Raw genomic sequence first — 12352 nt, 5'->3', positions numbered from 1 at the left:
ATTCGTGACTTAATTAAAGTCGCCACCTTATAAGACGTCGCCCCTTTCTGTCATGGCTCTTTGTGTTATAAGCACTATCAATGTCCCAAATCTCTTTAGACTAAGTCATGAATAATCGACGGACCGACCGAGGAAGAGCCCTTGAAAGTTGCAGGTAAAAGAGAGACACAGGCGCAGAGGAGCGCTCGTTTGTTGCCACTTGCTTGAGATCACACGCTCGTCAGGAGAGAGAGGGAGGGAGGTAGAGAGACACTGAGAGACAGTAAGTAAGGAAGAGAGAGAGAGAGAGAGAGAGAGAGAGAGAGAGAGAGAGGGAGGGGGGAGAGAGCCACACGGTCAAATTGAGCCTTATCTATCGCAGTGGGTCACTTAATAAGAGCCATTTGGAGCCAGAGGCGACCCGGAGCGCGCAGGAGCCGCAGTCAGGGGGGGGCAGATCATCATTATAAGAGCAGCGGTCATAATCACAGAGGCCAGCGGCAGAGAGCACATTGCTCTACACAGGGAAGAAGAAAAAAAACACACACACACACAGACACGGAAGAGAGTTGAGTGAAAGAGAAGCTGAGTAAGAGACGGACGGCAAGAAACACAGTTTAACTTTTACTCTCCGGGATAGTTTTTTTTTTTAAACAAACAAACAAAAAGAAAAAACTAAAGGCTAAAAAGTGAAACTCAAGAGGCCGAAAAAGCGTGTTGGTGAAGATGCCGCGGGTAGTTCCGGACCAGAGGAGCAAGTTTGAGAATGAGGAGTTTTTCCGCAAGTTGAGCAGGGAGTGTGAGGTGAGTCTGACTGTGCTGCTGCACACTGGATCCATTCAGTCAGACAGCGGAAATAAAGAGAGAGAGAGAGGCGAAGGCTCGTTAGAGGAGAGAAGCGTGCTGGTGGGGTGAAGTGTTTTAGCCTCCATAGAAGTTACTTCATTCATTTTGGTCCACAGCTGAGTAAAATCCTTAAAGACAAAAGACTGGCAGCCCACGAAAAGGTGCATTGCAGTCAGTCGTTTGATTTGTAACTGGTCTTCTGAAAGTGAGGAAATTACATACACACACACATTAGACTTTTCCCTCGCATTGTTCCTTTATGTTTTATTTTTCTTTCTTTATTTAATCCTGAAATGAGTCTAAAAGTTAATTTTCTGCTCTTTTGGCATTGCAGTAGATTTTATATGAGTTTGTGATATAAAGCACAAAACAAAGAATGATGGCTTTTGGCTTAAATCAAAATTCTTGTGGCTTATCTTCAAACTGCAGGCTTCTGCTGGCACCGAGCACCACCGCCATTCACTGTCAAACAGCCTTATTCGGAGTGGTTCCTACTTTGAATCACACGTTGTGTACTCAGAGCATAGAAAAATGTATGTGAGTACGTCTGTGTTGTTTAAGGTTTTTGTTTGTCTTTTCTATGTAGATTAAATATACTGGGTTCAGAGACCGGCCCCATGAGGAGAGACAAGCCCGCTTCCAGAACGCCTGCAGAGACGGACGGTCAGAAGTAGTGAGTACTAAAACTAAATATATTCTCTTATTCTTTGTCTTTTTCTTGAAGTTCAAGAGGTGTAGCGTTTGTTACTGATATTATTTGGCAGAAAGAGAGAAACAAAGACAGCGTGCATGTGTGTGTGTTTATGAGGACGTAAAAGCTCACATCCTCACTGAGACAGATACGGTAAATATCTATCTCATCTTGTCTTTTATGGATAATGCAGCCACGTATTCTGTGAAATGAAACTCCACATTGAAATAAGGTAATGAGAGGAACTTTAAAATCTTCCACAGTTGCGAGTATCAATCTCACAGCTAAATCCATTTTAAAAGACAAATGAGCTCTTATTATGAGAACACTGTGATCAGCTCTGTGTGTGTGTGTGTGTGTGTGTGTGTGGATGTTTTGATGCGTCCCTGCACCAGGAAGTAGACGTGTTATCAGACAAGCAGACCCCCCAGGCTTAACTTCACCTACAGGCTCATCACCTCTTCCCGCTATATTCTGCAGCTGCAGTGATCATTGCTTTGTTTGGCAGATGCTCACATTAACACATGTTATCACACAGACTCTTTATGGTTACAACAAACACTGTTAGAGCTGTAATTTGGGGCCTGAAATTGGTCACCTAAAGTAAATATCACCTGTCATGTCTAATTTCGGTATGTACGCTAACCTGACATCATGTCAAAGATAGATGTTGATGTACAAAGGATATACACAGAGAGAACAGAGAAATAGAAATACCTGTGTGATGACCCTAAATGCAACACAACAGCTCTGCAGTAAATACTATTAATTGCTCATGTTTTCTACAGCAACAAAAATGCTAAACATTCCCTTACTTCTATAATGCTGAGGACTTGTTTTTCTTGCTCTTATGTGGTGCATCTTTTTTTTGGAAGAGTGATAAAACAAGCGAATTTCAGACTCACTTTTTTTCTCTGACGTTTTATAGACCAAAACTGATTGATAATTGAGAAAACAACTGCAATGCCAACTGATAAACATAATCATTATCTGCAGCCCGGTTTTTGTTTAGACCTTTTACTCGAGTTGTTGTTGGTGCTGTCTCAGATCTACAGTGCGTTGTGGTGTCGGACTGCGTTATATTCAAAAACGCGTGTCTTCTTTGTTTCTGTACGTGGAGAAGCAGCCAGTCGGTAGTTGCTGCAGTAGGAGATAGTTTGTGGCAACAGTGTCACAGCTGAAGAGTGTCGGTGCGCTGAGTCTGTCTCCCTCCATTTACAAACCACACTCGTCTCTTCAAATGTCGTCCAAGTTTGAGATGGATGCCTCTCAGAAGCAAATGGGCCGCTGTGAAGACTGAAATTACTCTTACTGAGCTTTTTTTTTTTGTCCCATGAAAAGACCACAGTGTAAAACACAGTCCGTTACAAGTATTCACACATTTCAGTAAAGTAAATAAGTGTTAGCAGCTAAATTTGCTCACAGTGTGAAAGTACCCACTCAGCAGGTCTCATTTGTATTTATCATTCTAATACTCTTAGATTATTATTACTCACGCACAGCTGCCCTGAGGTGAAGCTGATTCTCGCAAATTTTCTATACTGCTGGGTGGTTTGATTTACTGTATAAAAACACATCATATTTTATAGGCTTATTTGGAGTTTTTGAAAGAGTAATAGAAATGCTTCCTTGATGAACTGAATACATATACTGCAGAGGGGTTTTCTCTGTGAGCGCAGCTGAACTCGTTTGACCTTTTTTGTTTTCTTTTAAAAACACTGGGTGTAGCGTTTGTGATGAGCAGTTTATAACATTAAAGCAAGTCAGGACGCATTCATATTGTCATTATGTAATTAGTGTACGCGTACAGTGTGAAGTCTGTTTAAAACTTCCCACATTGTGTCCTCAACAAAAGGTGAGGCCAGGCGACATGCCTTTAGGCTGCTGGCCTCAAACACACACAAGCACATGGCAACCTTTCTGCTGTCTTAGTCATCCTGTAGGTATTTTTCACAAACATGCTGTCATCATCGCAGGAGGGGGCAGGAGGGGGAGGGGGCTACATCTAGTTTTACCGTCTTTTAGTGGGACATGATGTGTCCATCTGTCTGTCTGTCTGTCCGTCTGTCTGTCCTCACTGTATTTATAAGCCTCTTCTGCTGTGAGAATTGATGGCCACGGTTTTAATGGTTTGACGGCAGCCGTGACATCATGTCGCTGATTTATCTATCGGCCAGACGCCGCTAAAGACCTCCTGCTATTTTCATGACCAGTGTGAACAAGTATCAGACACAATGAGACTCAAACGTGCTGTCAAGGATCGCTTCTTCTGGATGCAACAGATGAACAAAAAAAAAAAAAAAAAAAACAAATAAGCTGTGGTCAGTTTATTGTGTTAACACTGAATTTATCTAGCTTTTAAAGCCTTCCTCCACTCAGAAATTTGTTTTGTTTATTGTTGCTTCACTTGGATGTTTGTGCTTCACAGTGCAGAATGATCTATGTGCAGTTTGACACTAGTTGGCTATTTTCACAATCGTCTGCTGAAGAGGAAAAGTTTCTCTTAGAATCTGGTTTTAAGACACGTACGCAGGTCCACAAAGGTCCAGTATGCAACTTTCACAAGAGTGATGTGTAAGCTTAGGAACAGTGATTGGACTTTTTATTGAAGAATATTTGAAACTACATATTTTTTTTTGTGGAAACAAAAACCTATCAGATGCAAATTATTATTTCAATCAGAGTATTTTTATATGCCGTAAACGATGGAGGGAATCTCAATCTCAGTTCAAAAATGAGTCTAATAACATTTCCAATAATATAACTTCTATAAAAAAAATACTATACTAAATACTTTATATTTAGTTTGCTGGTAATTTTGTAGTATTTCATGTAAGTTTAGAACAGATTGTTATTTTCAGAAGAGGCTGGTTAAGTAAATAAGTAAAAGGCCTGTTAAAGGGGGCAGAAAATAAAAGACAAACACTTTATACTATGTACACATTTACAGTATCAGATTAATGTTTTCCAGCTGCTAGTTACAGCAAATGTACTGTCTAAAAAATGTTGTTTTCATGGTTTTGTCTTCAAGGTTTCATTTTTTTAAGGGAGTTATTAGCATAACTAGATCAATGTGCTGCACATATTTATACTGGATGTGCTGCTTGTCTTTTATTTAAACAGTTTGCAAAAATAAACATTAAAATATATTTAAATGCAGTGCATGGAAACTGGCAGTTACCATCTCGTACTAAAAAAATACAGTCTCATTCTCTGCTTTATGGATCATGTAAAAATAAAATTAAGCAGCTGTTTCTAGGAATTTCAAAACATCACACAGAGATGTGTGGCTCAGATCACAGGGCGACTCTAAAATGTTCAGGATTGATTTGATAAATGGGACAATAATTCAAAGTAAATTATCTTCTGCTCTGCTCATTAGAGATGAGTCGCTTTCTAAACTACTATTGATTTTCATGCTGCTTTGGTCTCTCTCTCCTCCCGCTTCTCTCCCCCCTCTCTCTTTCTCTCTCTCTGTCTCTGTCTGTTTACTTCCTTTTATTTCATTTCCTTTGTTTTGTTCTTTTCTGACTTCTTGTCATCTCACTTCCATTTCCTTTCTCTCTCTTTCTGTCTCTTTCTTTACATTTATCATGCTGTTGTCACCACTGTTGTCCTGTTTCCCTTCATTTCTCTTTCCCTTTTTCTTTTCTTCCTCTTCCCTCCCCTTGCCTCACTCTCTTTTTCTTTCTCCTCTTTTGTCTCTCGGTTTCCCTCCATCTCTCTCCTCTTTCTGCCGCTCCTTCCCTCTTTTTCTTTCCAGCAGTAGTAGGCAGCAAATTGGTATCAGATGGTTGTAATCCAATACTTCAAATACAGCAGAAATGATGACTCGGGTGTTCTTTGAGCTCTCGTTTCTGTGTGTGTGTGTGTGTGTGTACGTGTGTATGAGAGAGATTTTTTCTCTTTGTGTGTCATGTACACACTTTGTAATTTTCAGCTTTCTCTCTCCTTTATTTCTCTCTCTCTGCTCGGTTTTGTTCTCTCCTTCTTCTCTTTCATTCAGTGTTTCTCTCTCATGCTCTCACTCTCTGATGAGGGACAAATTTGACAGGGTGCATAATTCATATGCTTCTAGCTTCTCTCGCAGCCCTAATGCCCTTAGTATTGATCTGTCCCAGCAAACACAACACAACACACGCACGCACAAAGACAAGATACACACACACGCACACACACAAGCAGATACGCATAAAAAACAGCCATTTCTAACTTGATTTTCTTGCTCTCTGTAATTTGTTGCTTTCTGAATGCAATAGAGAAATGCATTCTATTGATTTTAATTTTATTTGCGTTTCTGTATGTGTCCGTGCATGGACATGTGTGTGTGTTTCTGGGTGTGTGAGTGTTTGTCTTGAGAGAAATGTCTCCCATTAGAGCAAGGACTCAGAAATCAGAAAATGAGGAATGTATGATACGATTGTATGTGTGTGAGTGGAGCAGGCCAGTAGTTCACTCTGTGCTTTTGTTCTAAGAAGAGAGTGGTTAGACCACGAAGGAACAGAGAGAGGCAGAGGGCGGCCGAGTTGAGGAAAGGAGAAAAAGAACAACTTTGATGTCAACTTTGAGTCTATCAAACTTAAACCCTTCCAGGCTCAGGCCCAAAGAAGACATTTAAACTTAGTCCAACATTCGGCAAGGTATGCAAGAGCCCTCTGGAAACATTTCTATGAAACCATGATAACTGCATGTGCTTAAACTCAGCAAAATCTTGATCTTAAATAAAAAAATGTGTTTGAACCTGCATTAAAGTAATAGTTTTGATTTTAAAGTGGCTCTAAAGCAGTTTAGTAATGCATTTTCATAAAGCTGTGGCAGAGGGGATGCAGATCAATGCAGCAGAGGCAGAGATGACCAAATACTGGATCCTACATTTTCCTTAATGCTACTCAAAAATTCAGAGTCTTTCATTAGTCTCTACCTGCCTGGTAAATGCCTGTTTATTTCAAACTTAAAAAGTTTCAAAGGCCAAGCTCAGGTTCCTCCAGAAGACAAACAGCTGTTTTTACAGGCTGTATAATATTCCCCGTAATAGTAAGCTGACTGTAAAATGTAAAATCAGCAGGGTGCAGGTTCACCATTAATAAAACTTAATGTGAAAGGGTAGTTCAGGGTGCTGAAGCCTGTATCTCACTCTGCTGCTCTGTATGGTGCTTTTAGCTTCTCTTAGCTCATTGTTTTGTTTATCTGGCCACAGACTGTTAGCGTGAGTCTTACAGCTCTCATCAAACCTCCATAGAAAACCATAGGCAACTCTTTTTGATTATAAATGAGCTCTGACAAGCCCTTGTCAGCTGGGCTGACGCAAACAAATGGCTGTTGAAGCCACTCAGATCTTTTTAAAAGATGTTTCTGAGGGAGTGAATACTTAGAGCTCAAATCTGAGTGACGTTTGGACTTTGAATCATCGCGTTGCTGGAAACACAAACAAAATCATGATGTTGCGTTGTCCCTGCTTGATGTATAGTTTTTTGCTAACATATGACATGAACTCATCAACCAGTCACAACTCATCAACCAATCGCGGCTGTGTTTATTGCGATCTTTTATGTTTATGTTAAGTTTTTTTTCTTGTCTTTCACAACTGACTTTGTACTCCCTCCCTCTCTCTCTCCAGGCCTTTGTAGCTACAGGCACCAACCTCTCTCTCCAGTTCTTTCCAGCCAACCTGCACGGAGATCAGAGGCAGGTTCCTACAAGGGAATACGTTGACTTTGAAAGAGAGACAGGAAAGGTAGGATAAGTGCAAGATATCCACCCAGCCCCTCAAATACACACACACTCACACACACACACATACGAGTTGCAGCAGACAGACTGGCATCAGTGAAAAGAGATATTCTGATGAAATGTGTCCAAAATTTGTCTTTAACCATCCAAACTGCTGGAAAGAAAATCTCTTATTTCAACATCAGTTGGATTCAAAAACATCTTTATGCAGGCATGTGATCTTGGTTCATCCAACTCTGTTGTCACACTTGACAATGTGAAACTCTGTCAGAAAAAATAGCACTCACTGAAACACGCACATGTCTGCCTACTCTTTTGCTTTCTGTTCCTCTTTCAATTCATGAAATGATGGTGCCACTCACACAAAGACAAAAAAGAAAATTGTGTGATTTTAAGAGTGAAGGCGTCAAGCTTCATTCTCCTCATCACATGTGTGTCAGGATATTTAGGTCGTGTATGTTGACATCTAACATGTACATTTCCTGTTCAAGCTAACAGCCCTTGACAGAATGCAGATTGATTTGGGTGTCAGGTTGAACACGAGTCCACAAAGACAAATTAAAGTGATCAGTCATCGAGTTGAGCCTTTAAATCAGTGGGTGCTGGGTGTGTATCACTCTGTGGTGCTTTTAAAACAGTGGCTGCTGCTTCGTACCACACACCGAGCATAGGGCACAATACGGCAACACCTGGTCACACCTGTGACATCACTACTCAACATCTTGTCATACAACACTAAGTTGACGAAAAACATTATTTCATGTTCATCCAAGATCAAAGTTAAAGAACTTAAAGAGCTCAGAAGATGTTAGTTTGCTGCTGTCGTCAAGTTGATATCCACTGTAGAGCTGCTGCTCTGTTTATGTGTATGTTAATTGTCTCCCCTGGCGCTAAGGCTGGACTTGTGTGTGTATGTTTGTTAGCATATGTGTGTGTGTGTGTGTGTGTGTGTGTCAGAAGGCCCTCCACGGACACTGGCCAGCTGAAATGAATGCCGGCTGGCAGCTCATTAAAAATGCATTCTGGGGAATCGATGGACCTCCATGCCCCAAGGCTGACGGACTAATCTCACACTGTTAATTATTTAACACAAGTGCCCTGATAGTTGGGAACAGTGTGTGTGTGTGTGTTTATGGGTGTCAGACAAAGAAAGAAAGAAAGAAAGAGTGTGTGTGTGTGTGTGTGTGTGTGTGTGTGTGTGTGTGTGTGTGTGTGTGTGTGTGTGTGTGTGTGTGTGTGTGTGTGTGTGTGTGTGTGTAAGGCGATATCCTCTTCTTTGTCACCTCAACGGTGCTAGTTTTAATGAGGCCAGGAGTTGTCAGTGTAAAGCATTTTCACAGTTGTGTAGAACTAAGGCCAAGCTTTTCTCTCAGTCTCTCTGTCACACACACACACACACACACACACACACACACACACACACACACACACACACACACACACACACACACCTAAGGATTCTGATAAAGATGCTGACAGTTTTCTCTTTTCATCCATAATCATCTTTTGAAGTTATGCTACTCACAGTAAGTTACTCCAGATCACTGATCTTTTTTCATCCTCCTTCAACAAAAGACACAAGTGTAAGGTTTCACTCTTTGCTTCTATGTAATATTCATGTATATCCCGCTCGTGTAAAGAAGGACAGGCGAGTGCAGAATGTGGTTTCTTGAGAGCACTGTACTGTAAAAAGACGTATTGTTTAGAGGAAAGTGGACAACTTCACTCAGCTGCTCCAGTGCAGAGCCTTTAATTGTGTACTGAGTGTACATTTTTTAGAGTGGTGCTCTACCAGGAATCCAGCTTTAATTTCATACTCACACACACACACTCTCATACACCCACACACCCCGCCTCCCGATCCCACGGGACCTTCCTGTAGAATACAACTGTCAGGCCGAGGCAGAAATTTTGTGTACGTTGCAGCTTCTTTTCTTAATTACTGTCACTACACACACACACACACACACACACACACACACACACACACACACACACACATACACACACACACAGATCTGTGATGCTTGGGGATAGTTTGATCTCTTGCAAGATAATAAAGCTTTTTATTATTTCTAAAATGTCCTATAGACCCTAAAACGGTTAAATGTTAAATGTAAAATCCTTTATCATTTTCATTTCCCATTTTTCCCTTTTTTTTTGCCACTTTTTCTGCAAGACATAAAACACTGATGGTCAATTGCAGTACAAAGTAGCAATGAACATAAATGTGAATAACTGAGCAAAAATAGTAGTGAAATTTCTTGTCTTTGGTCAATGTGCACTGGGAAAAAGATGAACTGAAGACAAGTAGAGAAGGATGAGACAGTAGCTCACGAGCTATGATTCAGACCATGCTACCAGTTCTCCGTTTTTGCCCCTCTTTCTTTATTTTTATTACTTTTTCCTACATATTTTCTCTCCCTCAGGTTCCCTGTTCTTTCCTCTATTTGTTATTCTTGTGGCACTTTATATGAACGTCCACACTGCATTTCTCTCTCCTCCATCCCTCCCTTCTTTCCGTTCCTTAGGTTTTTTTTTTGCATACATCCTCGCTCCCACCGTACATCCCCCACTCCCTCCTTTTATCCTCTCCTCCTTCACTCCCATCCTCCCTCCATCCGCTCTGCCCCCTCCATTCCTCCCTCCCTCCATTTCCAAACACAGACGGTGCCAAACCAAAAGGGTAGCACAGCCAGGTTAAACTTGGCGGCTAAATATAATGTGCGTGTGTGTGTGTTTGAGAGACAGAGGGAGAAAAAGAGTAGAAGTACAGACTTTTAGTGTCGTTGCAGGCTAATGGGAGCCAGCTGTGGAGGAGGTTAATTTTAGAGCTAGCTGCTAACTTGCTAGCAAGCATTAACCCTGTCCTGGACATGAATTGTAGCAGCAGCAGCAGCTGGTTTACCTGCAGCCGTGGTGGCGACAGACTGCTGTGGTTTATTCATTTTAGAGGGTTTAAGTTTTGTAGCCAAAACACATATGTACATCGTCAGCTGTTCATATTATAGTGTATCTGTTGAAGCAAATGGATATCTCTGCAGTAAGCACTAAAGTGAATTTATAGTTGGGTATAAAATGTGTTCAGGAGGGTGTGCACATGTTTCCCACACTGTGCTACAGTGTGCAAGTGCCATGTTCATCTCAGCAAATCAGAGACTGTTAAAGGATAAACTATCGTTAATCAGAAGTTTTCTTCAGGAATCACTGATTTCTTTTATCATCACTGAGATGCATCTTACTAAAAGTAAATTCTCGTTGTTCCTGTAGTTCTTTACACGTGTGTCACTCTTGTTAAAAGACTTTACATTCACTTGTTCATTAGCTTTTTGATAAATCAGCTATTTTCCTTTTTCCATATTGTCAAACACTCGTTCCCGCCCTTCGAACAAACTGTCAGCAGCTTAGGAGCAGTTACTGCTGATTTTCATTGTACATTTTCACTAACGTGTCAAGGTGAAGGGGCCTTAACAGAGCCGACTGTTCTGGCTGCTGACTATTTTCTCATGAAAGCACTTTCGACAGGTTGAGATTTGATTTGGAAACCCTCTTCTGGTGGGGAAAAAAGTTGTGTCTGAGGATGTGACTTCAGACGAGGTTAATAATAATAATAAGGTTAACCCACAGGAATTATTCCGGAAGTTTCACTGTTAAAGGTAGTCTCACTCTGTGTGTGTGTGAGCATTTGTGTATGTGTTTGTGTGTGTCTGTGTGCATGCGTGCTGGTGCACAACAATAAGCATGTTTGCACACTGCCCCTGCATGCTGATGAGGTGTTGGCGCCAGACTGATTGCTTAGCCTTACACACACATACATGCAAGTCTACACACACACAAAAAAAACACACACAAAAGCATATGAACAGTAAACAAAACCTAAAACTGAGAGAAAAGAGTGAAAAGAGACAGAAGGAGACAAAGAGATATTAGTGGTCGTGGAGGAGGGGTGAATGAGAAGCAGATGATTGTCGGTCAGCTACGTGATGGAGGACTGTGGACTGTCAGGGAGGAGCTCAGCCACAAAACCCAGAATAGAAACACACATGTGTAGGGCTTCATTCATTCTCCAAGGTAGGTAGGTATTTGCACCATATATGTATTTTTCTTCATGTGCAGGAATTGTTTTTGCTATTGCTACAGCTTTCTGCAGTCCAACTTACCAGAGAGAATTAAAATCACCTAACACTTTTATAAAATTGTCAGGGTAAATATCTTGGCAATTTTTTTTAAAATTATACATCCAATAGATACAGGGCAAGTAAATTTTGAATTGTGGTTCGGGCATCTCAGTAGCCCAAGGTTCAATCTCCTTTTAGCTCTGTTTTGTTCTCTGTCAACTCCTGAGGGGAATCTCTGGCTCTTCAGCTGCTAAATGCTCCACTATGTTCAGCAGTTAGTTTCTGACTTTGTACGGTGCTGGGCAGGTCGTATACAGTGAGTCTATCTGAGTGTTGTTGTTTTTTTGTTTTTTTTTGCTGAAGCCAGATGGTGTATGACAGGGAACAATGCTAAGAAAGGCGTTAAAAACCTGAGGGGAAGGGCTCTAAGGGGAACTGCTGAGTGGGATGATGATTTTCAGAGGTTGTTAGGGTTTGTCACTTTGAGAGCGACAACTTTCACTTTAGAAGTTTAACATAAAAACTGTGAGCTTTAAGGTTGTATCACCCTAAAGGGCTCCAAAGGCTCCATAACCATATTTTCAGTATTTTTAAGAAAATCTTTTTGTTTCTGTTGGTAGTGGCATTAAAATGTTACACAGATTTAACTCCCGAAATCTTATTCCCCAACTTTCATTTACTTCTTCGTCTCTATTCTTTGCTCTCCACGCCACATGATTAGATATTATTATTGTCCTAGTGGATAAATGAATGAAAATAGAAAATATGGCAAATATGGACACAGCTGTTAGTGAACTGTGTAAATATTTCATTGTACCTTTGCAGCACTGCAGCTCCACACCTAGAATAAACTGAGAGCTTTTGCTGTGCTGTGCAGGATGTTACATGACTGAACAGCCATTGATAAAACACTTTATACATTGTTCAAACGTTAAAGTAGATTGTAAAAAACGCTAAACTTGACAAAAACGGAATTTTAAAAATCCAT

At 40.8% G+C, this 12352-nt stretch overlaps 1 protein-coding gene across 4 annotated transcripts in view; it reads left to right on the top strand.

The window, feature by feature from the left end:
• The first annotated feature begins 285 nt into the window (after positions 1-285).
• The window catches only part of cbfb (core-binding factor subunit beta), a 33006-nt gene continuing 20939 nt past the window's right edge, over positions 286-12352 (top strand). For 3 of the 4 annotated variants that reach the window (XM_041037883.1, XM_041037886.1, XM_041037885.1), the window contains exons 1-3: positions 287-783; positions 1412-1498; positions 7134-7250. In XM_041037883.1, the coding sequence (XP_040893817.1) occupies positions 706-783; positions 1412-1498; positions 7134-7250 (282 nt within the window). In that variant the 5' untranslated portion in view covers positions 287-705. Of the gene's footprint in view, positions 784-1411; positions 1499-7133; positions 7251-12352 lie in introns of all 4 variants that reach the window. The other variant, XM_041037884.1, reaches the window with a different exon arrangement.

This window comes from Toxotes jaculatrix, chromosome 5 (genome assembly GCF_017976425.1).
Source record: "Toxotes jaculatrix isolate fToxJac2 chromosome 5, fToxJac2.pri, whole genome shotgun sequence".
NCBI classification, from domain to species: domain Eukaryota; kingdom Metazoa; phylum Chordata; class Actinopteri; family Toxotidae; genus Toxotes; species Toxotes jaculatrix.
This window is presented reverse-complemented; position numbering and strand designations above follow the sequence as displayed.